This window comes from Haemaphysalis longicornis, unplaced genomic scaffold, assembly GCF_048455015.1.
Source record: "Haemaphysalis longicornis isolate Haplotype H1 unplaced genomic scaffold, Haemaphysalis longicornis Haplotype H1 scaffold_13, whole genome shotgun sequence".
In the NCBI taxonomy this organism is placed as follows: Eukaryota; Metazoa; Arthropoda; class Arachnida; order Ixodida; family Ixodidae; genus Haemaphysalis; species Haemaphysalis longicornis.
The window spans coordinates 101,841,135-101,862,155 of NW_027526233.1; the positions used below are offsets into that span (position 1 = coordinate 101,841,135).

At 49.0% G+C, this 21,021-nt stretch overlaps 1 protein-coding gene across 1 annotated transcript in view; it reads right to left on the reverse strand.

Moving 5' to 3' along the window:
• Positions 1-10,462: 10,462 nt before the first annotated feature.
• The window catches only part of LOC144163973 (uncharacterized), a 35,594-nt gene continuing 25,035 nt past the window's right edge, over positions 10,463-21,021 (reverse strand). Inside the window, exons 5-7 of the mRNA XM_077694608.1 lie at positions 15,445-15,570; positions 12,301-12,441; positions 10,463-10,771 (exon numbers count right to left, since the gene is read on the reverse strand). Of these exons, the coding sequence (XP_077550734.1) occupies positions 10,653-10,771; positions 12,301-12,441; positions 15,445-15,570 (386 nt within the window). The 3' untranslated portion in view covers positions 10,463-10,652. The remainder of the gene's footprint in view (positions 10,772-12,300; positions 12,442-15,444; positions 15,571-21,021) is intronic.

Genomic DNA, 21,021 nt, shown 5'->3' on the forward strand with positions numbered 1-21,021 from the left:
AAAAGTACAACGCCCAGCCACGCAAGCCTCTCGTAGTCACTTGAAACGAACGGAGCTCCTCTGGTAATCCAATTAGCCATATCTAGAGTTCCTCTATATAGCTCCCGTATATAGCTCCCTGCGGGAGCTATATACAGGAACTCTAGCCATATCGTGAAGTTCACACCACCTAGCAACGTTCTTCGGAAACACAGATGTTGGCCCGTGGCCTCCGCGATCGGCTACCGGCGGCGCGCCGTTGCTCCGGCCGTTCCAATCGCCCGGAGAGAGCGTAATTCCGAAGAGGCCGTTTCGCCGTTTTCCGCCGCACCGCCGCGCCCGTAGCCTAAGGTCGTTTTCCCTGGCTCGGGTGGGTGCAGAGGACGAAAACTCGGCCTTCGCAGCCTGTGTGCGACGTTTAATAAAAAAGTTACCGCACACAAATGCAGGTAAAGGTAGAAGTAGTTACTGGTGCCATTAGGGTAGTTACTGGGGCTTTGAATTTTTGACGTAGACTATGCCCGGGGTGATGCATACTAGTGAATTCATTGCACAGCAGTATTCTTTTTGTAGTCACGAATGGTTCCAAAACACAACACGTTTTCCGGTTTTATTTCTGAAAATCTCGTACATGTTGTTTGGAACGCACGGAACGCATATTCCGTGCGTTCCAAGCAAGAACCAAATTATGGGAATTCAACCGACCGAAATCCAACCATTAGTAAACACGAAAATACCCCCTATGTCGTTTCCTTTTTTCTCCTTTAAACGTGCGGTCTTTGACAGCTAAAGTAGATGACATGGCAACACTACTTGAAACGTTTGGCGTAACTTTTACCGCGATACTATTAACAGAGACGTCGTATACTTCAGCATCTGAAGTGTATACTGTCCAAACGGCTATCGGTATTTCTTCCGCAAGAGGCAGGGTAAACGTGCTGGTGCTAAGGTCCCTAAAATTACTAAGGTAGCGCCATCTTTAGATCTCGCCGCCTTTCGCCCTCGCCCGGGCTCCTCTCTTACTTCGTTTTTTGCCATTTTCTTTTTCGCCGGCGAACGCCGCGCGCCATTGGCCAAGGGAAAAGTCACGTGGTTTTGTTTTTTTTGCTCCGCCGCCGGGTCGCCTCGCCGATGCCTCGCCGGCTGGGACATTGCGCAACGCCGCCGCTGCGACGCCATTGCTGGCTTCCGAGCCACCGTCGCCACCGTGCTTCAGTACCGGCTTTATCGTAGGCGCCAGCTAATAGCAAAGTAAGAATTAGCTGCTCGTTTCGAAAAAATGTCGCACCGGTGTCGTTTTAGGTTGCTTCTCGGTGTCGATGTGTTGTGCCTTAGGCAGCGCGAATATCGTCAGGCAGGGCACAAGACTTCGTTATTCCGTCCGGGAAACGCGACGCAGAAAGGAGAAAAGTTTGGTTGCATAGATTTGAACGGGCATACTTCAGGCCGACGCTACCATCACTCTTTTGCGAGGTAAGTTTCTGAATGCTTGTTCTTGCTCTGTTAAATTCTGCGCGAGCTTGAGCGGTCACTTACGAAGAAATGCGTATTCCCTTCGCGACCGTCGTCCACGCTTTGTTCTGAGTAGGCATTGCGCGCAGCGCCGAGTTCGTCCCGTCGTAAGCTTTGGTTTGGATAAGGCCGTGTATTTGTCATGTGCGCGCTTAACTTCCAGCATCAATATCAGCGGCGTAGCATGTTCAGTCAGTTGTCGTAAGGTTTTTGTGACGCGAGAATTGTTCACCTGAATTCATGCTTGTTTTGGCCGACGGCAGCTTGCGTCTGACCATGTATCGTGTGCGTTCCGAGTGCGTGTACGCTCTTTTTGGCGTGAAGTCATGTTTTGTGTGTTAGCTACCCGGGTGGTAGTATAATTCCGTTGTTATGACATCGGAGTGATTTGCTGCGTAATATGGGCTTGGTCGGTGCGGCGCAAATTGAGGCTGTTGCGAGAAAAAAAAATTGCGGCTAGGTAAAACAATTTAAGGTCAGCTAATATAGTGACCGCGCCGTTGACGTACGTTTGATGCGCAATTTCTGTTATCGCTTTATTAAATTCGCGCACGTTTGAATGAGCACTTCAAATGCATATTCGCACCGTAACGGCTGTACGCCCTTTCTTCCGTGTATGCACAGAGGAACGTTAATTACGACTTACGTTTGCATTACACGCGATGCCGTACATTTGCAGTGTGCGCGCTTACTTCATCTTAGTAGTCAATGGCGCAGCGTATTCAGTCATTGCGATTTGAACCAAAACACAACTGGGCGACTATATTATTTTCAGCAGACGTATTTTTGTCCAGCAAACACGCTTGCTAAACGGGTTTAGTGTAGCGAGTTGAGCGGACGCGGCACTGAGCAGATGCGCGAACACGAATTTGACCATGCTACGGTAGAACAGTCACTAACTCCCTTCTGCAATGCATTATTGCCTATATTTGCGGAGTGTTTGTGGCGCATCTCAAACTCGGTGGCGACATTTTTTTCCCTTCTCAATAGGATTATTTCACGGATCAATTTGAGCAACGGATATTGGAGAAGCTTGGCGTTAAAAAAACTAAACCCAAATGCCACTCCCAACATTTTTTTCTCACGGGAAGCCACGTCAGCAGCACAAGCCACCTGCACGACGTCATTACGGACGTTTGTTCCAATAAAATATCTATTTGCTGGCACCAATTCATTTTTGTGATTTATTGTTTTCTCTTGATAATCATCGTGACATTGGTCCTCTTTCGAATTTCTTTCGGGTGTATCCCTGTGTTAGTGCAATGTACAAATCTGCCAGAATATATCCCAGCACAAAACAATTCTGTCCAGGCGCCTCCATTAATAACGGCTGTAAACGACCGCGCCCGGTGAAAAAACGTATTGCATGATTAATTAACTCTAGACGGGGCTCTAGAAATCCTATCCTCTAGAAATTAACGTGGCTCTAGAAATCCTATAAATGCTACCAAAGAGCGATTTCGGCGCGAAAACAAGAGCAAACTGCAGCGAGCGCCCTGAAGCGTAGCGAGGGCGTCTGCTCTCAAGTGGCCAACAAATATGGCGGCCCCGCCGCGGAGTTAAAGGGACGGCGGCGCCGCGGGTGAGGGGAGAGAAAAAAGAGGAGGGCCGCGGAGAAGGAGGGAGCAGTTGGCGCTACCTTAGTTCTTTCAGGGACCTTAGCTGGTGCCGTTTATTGGCATGCATGCTTGCATATACGAACGTACAGAGATATTTCCAGTCTACCATACATGGATGTGGTCTAAGTAATGTTATAAAAATCTTTACCCGAGTTACGATTGGTATAGTTCTTCACTTGATGTGTTTATTCACTATATCCCGAACAACTTACTTACAGCCGATGTTGTGCATACAGATATTAGTGATCAGCTTAACTGCTCACCGAAAAAAATAATGCCCTTAATATGTCATGGCAACAAATTAGCAAATCTAGAAATTCAGAAACAGTCTTTCGAGAAAATACATATGTAGAGTCGATAGCGATATGAAAGGCATCGCGGAATATCATGACCTTTTCACTCACGGCAAATAATTTGGTAGCGTGATTGCAGTAGGTTCTTGAAACCCCTAAGCATATTAAATAAAACACAAAAATATGATTGATTCGTACCCGTGGAAGCCTAACAGATTATTTGAGTATCGTAGTCGCCTGCCTAACAATACACGAGAGCTTATCGGTATTACGCTGTTTTCGCGCACGCACGCACGCACACACACGCACGCGCACACACACACACACACACACAAACACACACACACACACAACGGATACCCAGAGCGTTCGAAACAACTTAAAAGGCAAAAAAAGCATATTTTCCCGCAGCGATATCGCGCGAAAATGATGTAACAGCGAAAAAAGAATTCAGCACGCTGGCATTCACTCTGCCCGAGATGACAGAACCCTTCTTGGCATTCGCCTTTCAAGCAAACGACCACTAAAGCTGCGTGCGAAGGCAATCGTGGGTGTTAAACAACGTACGTTAAACAACTTTCGAGTCAAAACACATAGACCATATATTAAAGTTTTCTATCCCGAAGACGCGACAACGAAGGCTGATTTACAACTCAAAGCGCAGGAAGCGTCGGCCAGACGAGTCTCGCTTCATGATGATGATGATGATGATTAGTGGCTTTCCCTTTGAATCGGGGCGTCGGTTGTCAGCAACCGACTTGCCTGTTTTATTACGTTTACATGCCCTACTCCCAGGTTAACCTATAGATTTGCTTCCTCCCTCCCATCTCTCCCTCTTTTCTGTTTTAAACTCATCGCCCCCACCCCCCTTTTTTCTCCCCTCGCTGTTCTAAATTCTCGTCCGCGTGATTACTCCACCTGCGTACCCATCCCTTCCCTGCTTTTCTTCCACCACCACTCCAGTCGCCTCTTCGTCACCTCTATGGCCTTGAAGTTGAGGTTCCCCCTCGCCCCAAATCCCAAGGCCTCCGCCAGCGTCGTTTCCCCCTCACCCCGCGGTGGCCGTATCTCTGTGCAGCTCCTGACAATATGGTCTATAGTTTCCCGATCACTGCCGCAGCATGCACACGTTTCAGTTTCATCCTGCTGCCTGTAGCTACCCGTGTATGCCCGGGTTCTCAGGCACCCTGCCCGTGCCTCGAAGAGCAACGCACTGCCTCTCGTATTGCCATAGAATCCCTCCTTAATTTGCCGTTTCTCTGTCCTATAAGTCTCCATGGTTTTTTTCGCTTCCATTCTCTCTGCCCACTTCGTCGTCTCTGCTTCCTTTACCTGCTTTTTAACTGTTGTGTAAACCCCGCTTTCCCCTACCGACTTTCCGTACCGCTTGGTCAGCTGTCTGGTCCTCCGTCTCCACCGCGTGTCCACGCTCCTCAAATACAGGTACTTAAACACCCTCGCGGCCCATTTTTCGTCCTCCATGTCACGAAGTCGTTCCTCAAACTTTATCTTGCTCTGCGCCTCCCTCGCCTCGATAGACGACCAGCCCATATCCCCTTGTACCGCTTCATAATTGTAGTTTTACTGGCCCCTAGGGCCAATCTGCCTACCGCCCTCTGATTTACTTCCAGGCCCGCTTGGGTCTCTGACTTCATGCACAGAACCGAATTAGCGAAAGTTAATCCTGGTACCATGACCCCTTTCCAGACTCCCCTTACCACCTCGTATTTGCTGCATCCCCAGAGGGCTCTATGCTTCATTATAGCCGCGTTACGTCTTCCTTTCGTCTTAAGGTGAGCCTCATGCGCCTGCGTGTAATCTTCGCTATTGTTCAGCCATAACCCTAAATATTTATACTCTTTCACCAATGGTATTTCTACTTGCTGCACTGATACTGTTTTGTGCTCCTCGCCGTCATTAAAGACCATGATCCCTGATTTTTCTCTGCTAAAGGATAGCCCTAGGTGCGTCGCTTCTTCACCGCATATATCCATCAAGCCCTGCATACTTATCTGATTGTGCGCCATCAACAATATGTCGTCTGCATACATTAGTCCCGGAACCCGTTGTTCCACCACCTGCCCGTTTTTCATGTAGGATAAGTCGAACCCCATCGTGCTGACTTCTAGCTTCCTTTATAACCCCGTCATGTAGATCATGAACAGCAGCGGAGAGAGAGGACATCCTTGTTTCAGACCCTTGTAGGTGTATACAGGCCTATTGTATGTTTCCCCCTCCCACACTATTTGCACTTGGTTCTCCCGGTATAGCTCCCTGAGTAAGCTAATGAATTCTGCCCCAGCTCCCTCGTCCTCCAGGATGCTCCAAAGCCGCTCCCTGTCTACATTATCATAAGCCGCTTTAATGTCCAGAAAGGCTAACCACAAAGGTCGGTTTTGCATCTTCGCCACCTCTATGCATTGGCTTACCACGAATAAGTTGTCGTCTAGTCTTCTGTCCTTTCGAACCCCATTTTGAAGCTCCCCTAATATCCTATTTTCTTCCACCCACTGCTCTAGTTCGAACTTCACTGCCTGCATTGCTAACCTGTACAGCACTGACGTGACGGTTACTGGCCTATACGAGCTTGGGTTTGTCCTGACTCCTTTGCCCTTGTACACTAAGTTCATCCTGCTCATTTGCCACGCGGCCGGTATTGCCTTTTCTTCTATCCTTGTTCTGATGGCTTGCAGTAGCTTTCCCTTGCTCTTTGGTCCTAACTGGTTAATCAACTCCATCGGTATCCCATCCGTGCCTGCCGCAGTATTCTTGGGGACCTTTTCCTCTGCTCTTTTCCATTTCAGCTTGTCCCCATCTATCTCCAGACATTTCGGCCTACCCGCCGCAACATCTCTGTGTCGCTGCGGAGCCTCTTCATCCACCTTACCGAACTTCTCCGTGATGATTTTGTGCAGGTATGCTAATGCTTCCTCTCCCTTGAGCATCTGCCCCTGCTCGTTTTCTATAGCACCGCCTTCTGTGGGACTCGTACGTTTCCCTAATGCCTGCACATGGTTCCAAAACCTTTTCGGCGCGTCTCTACCCCTTCCTCGTATTTGCGCTACCCATCGCTCGCTGTCCCCCTTTATTTTCGCCTGCACTAATTGCTGCACTTCCTGTTTCATTTTCTTATACTGCTCCCATTTTAGGTCCACCTCCTCCTTATGTCTCCCCATCCTCTTGGCCTGCCTGTGCTCTCTAGACGCCTGTTTACGCCTCTCTATCGCCGCCTTTATTTCTTTGTTCCACCAGCTTTTGGGTGTTTTTTTTCCTCTCCATCGATTGGCCCCCTCTGCCTTGACTATTTTTTCCTGCATAGTCTTGATGAGCCTTTCATATTCCGACTCTTCTCCAGGATTTCTTTCTATGTCCGCCTCTATGCTTTTGGCTATATCCGCAATTTGTTTGCTGTTTAACTTTGTGCGCTGCCCCGGTCGACCCGTTTTTTCGCCCCCCAGTTTCCCAAAACTCAGGTTTATGCGCTTGTGGTCACTGCCCAGACTGTGGCCCCCTTCCTCATCTATGGACATGCCATCCAACCATTCATAAAGTCCCTCTGAAATAAGGCAGTAGTCAATACTCGACTGTCTCCTACCACACTCCCACGTTATTTGACCCTCGCATTTTTGTTCCCTATTTACTATGATCAGCTTCTGGTACTCACACATATCTAGCATTAGATTTCCGTTGAAGTCGGTGTACCCGTCTAGATCTTCAATGTGGGCGTTCATGTCCCCTACCAATAGTACCTCCCCAGAACGCTTCAAATCTTCGATGTCCTTTTTCAGACACGCCACCAGTTTTTCGTTTTGTTCTTTGCTATCCTTACCCGTCCACAGGTAAGACACCCCTAAAGCCATCTCTCTACCCTCCACTATCCCTTTCATCCACACATGTTCTTTACAGTCAACCTTAGGCTAACGGCGCCGCCTCGCGGCGTGTGTCCGAGTTAGCAAAATTACACAGCTCCCCTTGCTTCCGCGCCGAATGGGACGGCCGGAGCAACGGCGCGCCGCCGGCAGCAAATCGCGGAGGCCACGGTTGGCCATCCAAAATATTAAAATTTTCGAGCCCTCTTGTGGGTTTGGAGGTTTCTTTGAGGGTCGTATTTGCAATGCACCGCTTGTCGTGTGTTTTCCGTAATTCCGTCCTGTCCAGAATTTGGACGATTTGTACATTTTCATTATAAATTCTCACGCTGACTATAGGACTCTTTCTATTCCTGAAAAGTTTACTAATTTATATTAATTGCTGAACAAATCCATTAAGGAGGATGGGCACTCCTTGAAGAGGTACCAGGACCTTTTTCAACAGGGTGCCGCTAAATTTGTGATTTTTCTGATGTCTACAAGCGTGGGGTAAAGAAGGGGTTGGTTCGTTCATCAGCTATGTCGGATCGACACGGACACATGTTATAATACACGTGTGCATATTCTTTTGAAATAAGGAAATTCTGTGACGTGCAGGCTGGTTCATGTCAAACAGAAGGCGTGAGCCTGTGGTTTATACCTTCCGAACAATGCGTTGGAGCACAGGAAGTATGAGGCCGTGCCTCAAAGATTTGCTTCGGCAGGACTGGACGCTCCCAGTGTGCTCCTTCACATTCACTCCAGTGTCGAGCACAAGCCCTCGTGTTTTAAAGCAAAGCCTTACAAATCTCCTCGAGCGGTTTCGCCGTCGCGGAGAATTTGACCTTCATTTGACCGCAGTTGGTACCCTTAGTCACGCATCACGTTATTCGCTGGGCCTTGTTCCACTGCGACAGCCTCATTCCCTGTGCCTTAGGCGCCGCCCCCACTGCAGGCTTCGCACATGCGCTTTCTGCAGCTGGGTCGCCGCCTGGTCACGTGACTCGCCGCGTGCATGCGAGCTTGGCCATGGGTGAGAGCGGTGCCAGGCCGTAAGGAGCTTTAGGCTTTGAGCCGCCTTCAGCAAGCGGCGCCTGACTACCCCTCCGATATCGCCAGGCGAGCTGCTTCACTGGAGGAATGCTAAGCGTGCAAAGCTAGCCCAGCAGACTGACAAAGAGCGAGCCGTTCTGCTCGCAAAACACCGGAAGCAGCACCACAACCGTAAACAAAAGAAGTCCTTGGACAAACAGTACAGTAATTACAATTTAACCAAAGGTTAACCAAGCTAAACCAAGACTTTTCCAAGCCAAACCAAGATTTCGGTTTGCACGTATATGCCGCGGCCACTTTTCAGAACTCAGAGCTTCTTTCAAAAATAAGGTCTGGGGCGCATTCATTTTTGACTTGCGCAACACAAGAAATGCGATTCTTGAAAACGGGAAAGCGAGAAAAACCGGACCGAGAAGTAAGCCGCTGATTTCACGTCTGCGAACTTTATGAGTCCCACTGCACACGGAGACCGTTTTAAGTGGACGATAGGACTCATGCGTTCGCCCAAGAAGATTGCTCTTCTTTTGTTATTATTCTTACGCATAAGTTCTTTTTCTTTTAGCAGAGAAAACGACTTTGAGCCATTGGAACTGGAGCTTCCCGTTCGCGTTTCTCAGCCAATTCAAGCCGCCCGTTTCTAACACAGCGCAAGGAGACCGGTATATCTCAGGCGTATTACTGCAGTTTAGAGTCACCTTCCTCCATGTTCGTCCAAGTGATGTGGCTACATCTTAAATCAACGGTCTCACGAAAGCAGGCGTCGGGCACAGGAAGGAAATTTTGAGTCAAGCTATGACCAGTGCATTACGCAGGCCTTATCTTGTCACCATATATGATACACGGTAATTATTCCGTAAATATTGATCTCATATACAAAGTCCTTACAGGAGTGGATTACTCGAACTCTGTAGTGCGGATATACGCTCCGTAGCGTCGACAGAGGGTGCTTCAGAGCCGCTTCTTATATTTCTTTTTCCAGGCCGCGTAGAGATTCAAAGCAGAGGTATACGTCTGGTAGACGTGAACTAATCTTTAATGTACACGGTGATTAAGGCCGTTCTTAAAGTGAACTGCGCCATTCCTGCAAGCATCCGAATAAGCATCACATCCGAAGCATGTCGCAAGTCAAAATGTGCAATCAATTAGGGCATTCAAAGCGTCCCCACAACAAAAAACCGGTACATCCACCCGGGTCATCCGCATCCACTGTAAGTGTACATCCATTGTTCATAAGTGTTCATAAGTGAACATCCACTATAAGTGTACACGCAGAAGTACTGATATGACTGCTTGGAAAATCCCATCATCATGGACTCACTATCAACAGCAGCTACAAAGTGTGCACTTCCCAACACGCTCAATTATTTTCAAAATAGGAAATTGACATTCTGGTAGTTAATGATGACCGCATTCTAGATATGCTTATTCAGGCGCGTACATTTGTCATTTTTGTTGTACTGAAATTATGTATAGTCTTTTTTCTCAATATACGTCTTAAGCTTCCAGCCTGTCACTGCTGCGTCGGCGGACGGTGCTGTCAAGCTGCATGGTTGTAGCTTTTTCCCCGTCTGTTTTTTCACCTCTGTAGCAACATTGGTGGAAATGAAACCTCATTGATTGATTGATTGATTGATTGATTGGTTGGTTGATTGATTGATTGATTGATTGATTGGTTGATTGATTGATTGATTGGGTCACTACATACAACACGTCAATACATGAACCAGAACGTCTATGAATGGCTCTCTAGGCTCATCGAATGTCGAAACGCTTGATCAGGGTGGTTGATTTGAAGGATTAAGGAACACAAGGGCGATCCTGTGTACTCTGTTGTGTCCACGTCTTCCAGTTGTTTTAATTCCATAAATAATGACCCAACAGGCTCAGTTGTCAAATTTACAGGTGAAGGAGTTTAATCTGCGCAACGATCCTGAACACCCCACGTGGGTTGGCCCTTGGCGCTAGCAATTGTTTTATGGGTGAATATCTACGCGGCGATACCAACTTTAGCCGATTGTCACTGTTGTACCTCGCGCAGACCAGCACAATTCCTGCATCGAAGAGACCAACATACATTTACTGTTTTATTTTCTTTTGTGCCGTATATGCGCCACTTACACACAAAAGAAAAACACCAAAGAAACACAAAGACCGCTGCGTACGAGATTTTTGCCATATTACTTTTGTTTCTTGATGCTTTATTATTATTGGCAAATTAAAAAAAAATGGTACGAAATCGTTGCAAAAGCACCAGTTGAAGTCCTTGAGCATCAACTTCTAGAGGACGCAGACCAAATACACAGGAAGCAGGCGTCGTTTTTTTTTAAGGAATGGGCGCAGCCGTTGAGTCAGGGCAACGCCACGTACTCCATGCAGAGGCAGGTGCGCTTGTTGCAGAACAGCCCTGGCCCGCACTCCCGGAGTTCGTGCAGGTCGGACGGCCTGTTGGAGCAGTCGCTGCCCTTTCCTGAAATGAATGAATGAATGAAAGAATTTAATTTAACAGGATAGCGTTCTGGCCTTTGGGGAAATAGGGGAGTAAGTTAGGGGTTAGGGGTCGACAAAGTTGGTGTTCGGTCGATGAGGTGAGCCTCTCAGTTCACGAGGGACCAGAGCTCAAGCAGCACGTCGTTGGCATCATGATTTGTGTATGGTCAGTATTGCAGAGATATGCGACCCCACGGGGCTTGTGTCTTTTTCGGATCCCTTCGAGGGCCGTACATAACGGCAGCAAGTGGCTGACTGTCGGTCGATATTGGTGGCACAGGTAGCACAGGAGCCGGTCTGGTGAAGATTGTGTGTTCTTGTGTTGTCGGTAGTGTTCCCAGCGTTCCCAGCGAGCTAAGATGTCTTCTGTGAGAGCAAGAAACGGCTGCTAGAAAAAATCAAGAAGCAACTCACATCAATAATTCCCGAACTACTGCACCCTATACCTCGCAACATCCCTTTCATGAAAACAAAATCGTGTTCATTGTATCCCGTTGTCGGAGCTCTGAAATGCCTCTTAACATTCGGCTAGTGGGAAAGAACTTGCGGGATAAAGAAGTCCGTATTTATCTTCCTGCTTACTAACTCTGAGAGGTTGTAACGCGAGTTTACTACTTTTTTTGTTTGCAAACCAGGAGCAGGTCTATATATGGAACAAGCAACCATTCTCCACCTCAACCCTGCGTGCATCGAGTCTCTGTTAGAGCGCAGATTGCCTCTACTCAGCAGCCAGTGGAATGGTGGGTATATGAAGCTTCTAGAGGAAGCAGTTGTAGGGACTCAAAGTCATGGGTAATAAGGCTGAGAAGGAAAGTTTGACATCCACCTGAATTTAGCCATACGGCTACAATGGAAAACTATAAAGCTTCCTCAGAAACTCCGCAGTTGAAAAATTTGTCCTGGTCCAGGATTCGAACCCGGGACCACCGCTTAACCGGAACAGTCACTCTACCAACTGAGCTAACCAGGAGGCTAGTCGTTTGTAGCGAAAGAACGAATTGATCAACAACTTGAAATAAAGGACAAGTGTTAATCGACCAGATCAACTTTGGGGATTTCCCCTAAATCTGGTCGAGTAATAATGATCTGTGAAGATGGCACAGTGAGTCTACTACACCACTCTCCACTGTGATGGCCTGGCCATACAGGCCGTGCTCTCCTCAGTTTCGCTTTCAAAATCTCCGACTTTTTATGGTCGTTTGCGTCCCGGATACGCGTATTTCAGCTGTCATATTTTGTATCTTGCAGTCTTCTGAGGTAGACAATACGGCAATAACGTTTTCACGAGGTTGAAATTTTGAGAGCAGTTGGCCTTTAAGTAATTGTTTAGCAAAGTTCAGATTTTGCCCGCGAAGCGCAGCGCCAACTCTTGCCCTAAGCAGCTACAGTAAACCAGGGGTGCTCGAACGGACCTGATTCTGAAGCGACGTTTCGCAAGTAATGTATATTGAAAAATTCAAAGAAAGGCTATAGCCTACAACGGAAACGTAACTGCACCGCGTGCCTCACCCAGGTGCGGGACGCAGGCCTCGCAACAGCGGCACCTGTCGGCGTACGGGCGCACCGTCCCTCGGCACGTGTCGTTGTCCACCGGGGCAGAGTCGCACTGGGCCTGTTCGCAGGGCTTTCCCGAGCACACGTCCACGCGCTCTGCACGCCAGAATAGAGACAGTTTGTTGACAGTGAAAGCGCAGTACGTTGGGGACGACAAATGATCCGGGCGATGTGGCCTGCTGTGCTAAAGTGTACAACAGCCAGCACAACTTGTAGGCCTACGGGCTATGCTAAGATCAGTAGAACGAGCGCCAGTGCACTTCTGCGGTAAAAAGCATGCAGAAAAAATGCTTGATCAGAACAAAAAAACCACGAAAAATCTGAGTAGTAATGCAAGCAAGGCGACGGCGGTAACGTGGTTCATGGGAATGTACTCGAACTTCCTCGATATATTGCAGGGATCAGTTGCATTCAATTATTCTGGAGACCAGTGTGTTATCCTAAAGTGTTTCGTTTCGAATTACTTTGAGCCTGTTTTCACTGTTGGAAACCCTAAGCAGTCTTTACAAGCCCTTGCACGCTGATGCGCCGGTACGCTGAATGTACAGCGGGAACGCTTGAGCAAGCATGGCCGTAAAAGAATAATCCTTTCTGTTTATGGCTGTCGCCGCATTCCCCGTGGTACAGTATGAAAAATGCTATTGTTATGACATGAAACTGTGCACTAGTAGTAGTAGTAGTAGTAGTAGTAGTAGTAGTAGTAGTAGTAGTAGTAGTAAAAGTAGTAGTAGTACTAGTAGTAGTAGTAGAAGTAGTAGTAGCAGCAGTAGTATTAGTAGAAGTGCTAGTAGTAAAAGTAGTAGTAGTAGTAGTAGTAGTAGTAGTAGTAGTAGTAGTAGTAGTAGTAGTAGTTGTTGTTGTAGTAGCAAAGAAATGGGTATGGCTCCTCAGTGCTCGAGCCCAAGGGACGTTTGGCGACCTACACCCTGGAGACCAGTAGTTGTTGGTTTGTAAATACTAACGGCCGTGGCTGACAGATGAGAGCCGGTAAAGGAATTGCCCCGGTTTTTTAAAGAGAAGCTGTTTGTGTCTAACGGATGGCGTCGGCGTGCGAGTAAAACGCACCGCAGAAAAGCCCGTTTTACACAGTGGGTCTCACAAACCGATGACGATGATGATAAGTGAAGGCACATCAAGCGCACCAACAATAAGAACGCTTCCCGTGGTCCCAGTAGAACCTGTGTACCTCGCGTTATGAATTAGCCGGTGTCTATCCGATTGCGCCATTCTGGCATGGTGGGAGCAGTTTGGGTCTTGGACTTCAACTGAGTCGTGTTGCACGGAAGAAAGCTCCGCGTTTTAATTATCTTTTTAGATGGAAGGCATCTCATTCACTCGCCTTGTCCCTGCATCCGGCGGCGTCGTCGGCGTCCACCCCTCCCCCTTTCTCCTCGCCGCGCCAGCTGCGCTCTCCGCCGCTCACCCCCTCTCCTCTCCGATAGCGAACACTCTCTCGCGAGGGGCATTGGATTGGATTCTATTGAATTGGCTTGGCTTGGATTGGATTGGACTAAAGTGGATTGTGTTGGATTGTGTTGCGTCCTAGCCGCGGCAGACGCACTGGCGCCGGCGCGTCCCCTCACCGTTATGCGCGCTATAAAACGCGGTGCCTGCGCCGCTCCGCTCCATCGTTCCAGCGCCGTTCCTACGCTGTCCAACGCTGCAACGTGAACCCCCTATGCGTCGCATCTACACAGGGGTTCCCGTGAGGGGAGGTGGGAGTTTTTTCGTAAGAAAGGGGCTTTGGTTTGGTTTTCTCGTTTCCATATCGCACTCCTTCCTTGTATCGGGCCCTCCTGTCTTTCCCCCGGTGGCTGAAAACATAGCGAGAGCCAAGGTCTAGCGGATCGGGAGTTACGCGAGATTCCGTTCCCCCGTGAGTACAGACCAGACACTTTCTGTATGACGTGGCGCCATCTACTGGTTCGCTTTAGACGCTCCCGCTCTCCTCTTGAGAAACTCGTAAAGGGTACCCTGCGTTCGGCCTCTGCGGTCTGGGGTAGAGTTCTGGCACCTGCCCAGGACGGCCTAGGTTCGAGCCCCGTTGGTTGTAACTTTTTTCCATTTTTTATCATGAATGCGTCTTCTAAGATACTGATGGGCGCCCACCGCCGTATTGTCCTTATTGCCAACAAAAAGTATCGTGTGACGTTCACCAGCTCGCGTGCTGAAGGTCAGTGTGCAGTCCTTTCGCGCTCCAACGACAGGACTTGTTCCATCATGTCCCTCTAGACAGCAGTGGCGGTCCCAGAGGTAGAGAAAGGGGGGCGGGGGAAGGTGAAGGGGGCGACCCCCCCCCACACACACACAAAGAGGTCCTCAGCTTCTTATTTTTTGTTTTTTAAGCATCCCACTCGTGCGAGGTCGCAAACGTGTTGCGACCGTCAGAAATGCGGGCTCCAGCCAGCCGTTGCACCGCCTAAGGGGCGCCAAAAACCAATTGATTTGTGCGCAAGCGGGTTACACCGCATACGTGCACACGCCGCCATGGTTATCACCTCCTCCGCAGAAGGAGGGGAGCGGTTCTTTATTCGCTAGCGCCCCCCTCCCAACCCCCGCCCCCCAAAATTTGCCCCCCCCCCCCACCCAAAAAAAACCAATTTCTGGGACCGCTACGGCCAGACAGAGACGCTCTACGTCCTCCTAATCACGCCAACGATTTCCTTGAAGTACTAGGCAATTTTAGTACACAGCCTGGCCTTGCGAAATTGTAGTTCGGATGTGACTACCCATCCCGAGGAAAGCCCTCACAGCCTGGATAAAAAATGAGTGCTCAAAAATACATTCAATTGTTTGACGAAGATCTTTGCTACTTCCTCACCCCTTCGCTTCTTATTCCCCGTACACGACCTCCGGGCCCGCCCTTTCCTCCATTAAAGGCTTGAATCAATCAATCAATCAAAGATCGACTTTACGCGCTCTTTTCGTTAATAAGGATTATTTAAGAACCCTTACGTCGACTTATTTCGGGGCGCAGCCTTATGACTGCATAGCGGCGGAAGTGGCGGGCTTCGATCTACGCATGGTAATGGAATCTCGCGCAACACATCGGGAGAGAGGAACGGCCTTTCGCGCGCGGCTCGCACGTGGTGCACTCACTGGCCGGGTCGACGTGGGCCCTCCAGTCGGGCATCTCTCCGCAGTCGAGGACGCTGTCTTCTGTCATGACGACGAGCACGGCCACGATGCTGGCCACCAGCACGCACACCAGACTGGCCCCGAGAACTAGGAGCCGGGTGCTCTGGGAACGCGCGCGATCAATCACGCGCCCGCGACGGTCAACCGCTACCATTTCGCTCCGTTAAGAAACAGTGTGAATCAGAAGATAATAGATCAGGGGTGCCCAAGGGCGTCCTTCGAATCGAATGAGCATTGGAATGTTGCAAACTTAAGCTGCTACTGGATGCATATTTTTGGGATGCGACAACGTTAACAAACGGATGCAAGACAGTGGCCACATTGTTGGCGTGTGCTTGATATTGAAATCGACTACTGAACCACCGTATTTCTTTTTAAATGAAGTGACGGAAATACCAAAAACAGTAATGACTACTTTTATCCGTTTTTAAAGCAAAGCTTTTTACCTCTACCCCCAAGGATTCTTTCGCGACCGTTGGTGTGAACAGAAAACTCCCGTGAACGAATTCACCGGCACCGCCAAGAATCGAACCTGGAACTAATAGAGTAACAAAGCGGTAGCTCGTTGTCTTACCGATTTAGCTACGAGCCCACGCGGAGACGGCGAAGACAGGTGGTGCACTCACCAAGCACATCTTTGGGTTTACCTCCTGCATTCTCGCTGAATGCCACGTGATAGCGTCACGCGACCTCTCGCGCCGCTGTGCACTCCGCCCACGGTATGTCTAGCGGCCATGCGCGTGCCTTGCGCGTGTGGTAAAAGCTACAAAAATTGAAGGAAGCTCCCACCAACGCATGGGAATCTCACTTCTAGTACGCCAATGTGCTACAGCCTGTGGCCTCCAATATTCACGTAACAAATCACAGCTCCTTGCCTTCCGCCCTCACGCCAAATGGCACATCAAGAAACGCATTCAAATACTGCTTGATGGCCAGAATATCAATCTAAGCCCAAGCATCAAGATCCTGGGCCTACATTTCCAGGCCAACGCCATGAGTGACGTATCCTTGCAGCGCCTCAAACACAGCATCAATGAAATCATACACATGAACAGGCGAGTTGACACCAAGAAGTGAGGCCTCAAAAAATCCGATACCATTCAATTAATTCAAGCTTTTGTCCTCTCGAGAATCACTTACGTAAACCCCCCGTCTTCTTGTCGGCAAGGAGGACCTAAAGATGCTTTATATAGTGATTAGAAAGGCGGTTGAGCAGGCCACTGGTCTTCCCATGAGTGCGTCCATAGAGAGGCTGCTTAGCACGGGGCTCCACAACACGGCGGAAGAGTTTATAGAGGGTCATCTTTCCAACCAGAACCTCCGAAGGAGCAGAAGTGCGGCGGGTCGCCGCATTCTTTACCATATTGGTTGTGCAGCATACAATGTCACTCCGCTTGATGTACTCCCGGACCCTTTGCGACAAGAACTAAAGATGCTCCCTTTGCTTAGAATTATGAACCCCTGACTCGACAAGGGTCGCCGGCAAGCACGGGCTCAAGCGCTCAACACCACCCTCGGTGGGCATCACGCAGTTGTCTATACAGACGCCTCCCAACATCGAGGGCGGCAGTACGCCATCATCGTGGCTACCTCCAGAACCAACCTCAATGTGTATGCCTCACTCAAGACCCAAGACATGACGGCAGCAGAAGAGGCAGCCATCGCCTTGGCTCTCACTCAACCAGGTATTCGGAAGTAGTCGTAGTCACCGATTCCGAACAAGCCTACCAGAATTACCAGTCGGGTTGGCTGTCCTGACCAGCGTGTGCTAAAAAACCACTACCCCAACTGGACACCCGCTCACGCTTCCATGGAGGGCAACGAATACGCCCACCAACAAGCCGGCGCTTTTACCCCCATGCTATGGAGCTGCACGAGGACAGTCTCCCGCTTGTCCCGTTCAGGGACATAACCCAGCATTATCGCTTTCATAGACAGACCCTAACTCGCCTTACCCTGACCTTTCCAGAGAACGACAAACTACCCTACGGCTCATACAATCCGGCTCCTTCCCACACCCGACGCGTCTTCACTTAATGCACCCGAATCTCTACGACGCTGAATGTAAATTTTGCTCAGAAGTAGGAATACTCCGCCACATAATGGGGGTGTGCAACTTCATCCCTGAGCACCCTCCTCTCTTTCCGTCAGCTACCCAACAAGAGCAATGGGAGATGCTGCTCTTCAGCCCCTCTCTTCCTATCCAGCTTCAGCTGCTGAACAGAGCACAGGCGGCGCGGACTGCATATGGGCTCCAGGGAAGAAGGAACCACTCCCCTGGGCCGCACTCTGGGCCGTTCAGAAATTTGACTACAAGTATTTCCTCGGAGTTGGCTTCCCGAGTCCGGTGCCTACAGTTGCGGCTTGTTTTATAAGCGTGCGACGCTGCACGGGCACTGCGTTGCGCAACGGGCCGCACGCGTGCCGTGCATGTCCGGTTGATAAGCTTATCGCCGAGATTATGGTCGGTACAATGCCTGGAGATGGAATTGTGCTCTAACGATATTTAACATTTGCCATAAGAAGCGAAGGTATACGTATACACACTGGCCGCCTTAGTCAGGAACTTGCTCTTTCAAAGACGCTTACCTTGGCAGCTCCAAGGCCGTCTTCGATGATGCTCCTGAAAATGGCGCATTGGTTGAAGGTAGGTCAATAATGTCCCATTCTTTCAGTCAGCACCGCGTCAAACGTCAATACAATTTTAAAAGAAAAAAAGATTCTGCAGAAATTCAGAGAATTATCCACTAATGCGTAGCATTCTTATGCCGCCTGTCTTGAGTGTGTTTTTTTTCCAGCCAAATTTTTGGTTTTTCAAAATCCTGTCCACCCAATTATCTCCGATTACGCTATTAAAACGATTACCGGTGAAACTTTCGCGGAATCTACTTTATTTGGAAATGCCATGCGTTATACGTACGTTTTGCCATTTTCCGTTATTTTGTAGTTTTTTTGTTATTTTTTAGTTTTACAAAATTGCGCTCGACAGTATCTTCATTTGCGTTATTGTAACGATTAGATTTGGAACTTTCACGAAATCTGCAATATTATGGAAATGCTGGGCGTTACAGGGTTCGCCATTTTCCGTAATTATTTTATATATTTCTTATTTTTTGGGTTTTCAAAATTTCGTTCAACCAATGAAGTCCATTTACACAATTATAACGATTACCGGTGAAACTTTCGCGAAATCTTAATTATTGTGGAATTGCCATGAGGTATACGTTGTGTCATTTTCCGTATTTTCTTATATTTTTGTTATTTTAAGTTTTTCTAAATTTCGTTGCCCTAATTATCTCCATTTACGTTATTCTAACGATACATTTGGAGCTTTCGCGAAATCTGCATTTTTGTGGAAATTCAGGGCGTTACACGCTCCTGGCTGGGGGGGGGGGGGTGTACTTGGCAAAGAATGCTACGCATTAAAAAATTCACGCATCTCCACGAAGTGAATCATGACGAGTGGGCGAAGCACTGGGGATCGTTCTTACCGTAAATCACCCGTGGCATTGCCCACTCGGGCATGTAAATGAGTGTCAACGCGTGTGTACAGTGTATACAATTCCAATACAATCCAATACAATCTAGTCCAATCCAATCCAATCCAACGCTCCTCGCGCTTGCGCAACACTGTGTACCCGGACGCCAAGGGACAAGCTACGGACAAAGCGATGTCCTAGGATTCTTCGCCCCTAAAAAATAGCAGGAACTAATGGCCGTGTTCCGAGCACGACCAACTATACTTGGTCGTGATTCCGAGTCTGTACTCCACACTATGTGCTCCCTCGACTCGGCTTAGTTGAGGATGCCGCAATGCATTTACTTGCGAAAATCACTTTCAACGATCTCCTTGACTGGAGTCTCCAGTGCAGGAGGGATTCAGGATACGGGTGTAAGGCTAGGTAAGCGCCAGAAAAATCCGCGAAGGGTATAATGTGAATACGCGCTGCTGCATTCACGAAACTGCGTTGCTGGTTTTGCCATTTCTTTCGTGTGCAGGATCCACGAGTTTGTACGCCATGTTGCTTTGCCGGACTGCGCCTCGTCGCCGTCTCGGTTGATGCGTCACCGGTTGTCGCTTTGTCACCGTGTTATTGCATACCGACTGTAAGCAAATTTAGCTCGCAACTCCTGCTCGATGCTAATCCTGGGTAATTATAGGGAAGCCTTGGTCCTGCCTTCATACCGTAGCATTCATAAAAAAAGTACTTCCACCTCCCCTCGCGGGAACCCCTGTGTAGATGCGACGCATAGGGGGTTCCGTTGTTGTTTCCGTTAAGTGGATTCTCCCATCGCGTGAAACGTGCCGTGAACCCCCTGCCGCGGCTATGACGCAACACAATCAACTTTAATCCAATCCAATCCAATCCAATCCAAGCCAAGCCAAGCCAATCGAATCCAATCCAATGCCCCTCGCGAGAGAGTGTTCGCTATTGGAGAGGAGAGGGGGTGAGCGGCGGAGATCGCAGCTCTCGCGGCGAGGAGAATGGGGGAGGGGTGTGGACGGACGACAACGCCGTATGGAGGGACAAGGCGAGTGGATGAGATGCCGTCGCATCTAATACATGGGAAAGTCGAGTGTCGGAACGCGTCCCGGGCAGTGCAGGGATTGTCCACGACTGATACTTGCGGATACCTATTTCATAGAATACGCCATTTCCGGCATGCCGTCATTGCTGCCATCTAAGAAGGTTGTCACTGAACTCCCCCTCCCAAAAGAAAACGACTTCCTGCGGAGCCAGGACTCTTGGCTGGCCTATGCGGTCACGTTACAGACAGCTCCACGTATTTACGGATGCACAGAAAGGGCCATGCTGGTTACATCGTCGCCGATATCTAGGTTGCATGAACTCTTGCGCTATGGATATGTAATTAGTTCACGATGCGAAGTTAACTGGCTTCTGACCTAGTTGTAGTCCATGTTTGCTCTGTTTCCAATTTGCGAGCACCACTTGGGAATCGTGTTCCACAGCAGTGTCCTCGGCAGAGGGCCTTGCGGTTACTTGGAACTTGTGCACGTGTAGTCTAGTGCCACAGAGTGTCATTGGCACGTGATGCATAAAGGCAAGGTCTTTTATAAAGTTTTATGGCGGAAGCCATTACGTGTGTAAACGCGGCTTTCGATACTGTTGTTGCTGAATTTTTCCCACAGAGGAGGTTTCCACGTGCACGCCGAATGTGCCGCGCGCTGCGCAGCTAATTAATATATCAGGAAAGCCGTAATCATGCTTCGTAACCCGAGATTTGCCCCTCACATGTCTGCGGCCCATACTGCCGCACCATACAGAGAAGTGTGGCGGAGGATTTTACGTCCTGAACTCAACCTTCGCACCTTCACTGATGCCTCTTCCTATGATCTCTTCCTTGGCAGCACTCGGCCTAGCACGTGACCTGTTGGATATTTCTGTTGGAGTTTTGGGTATGCACTTCTGTTTCAGTGCGAAAGCCACGGATCGGATCGGATCGGATGTGTTGGCAGACTTTGATTTCACATTTATTGACTGGGCTACAAGCTGGTCACCGGAGTGAGCACGATGT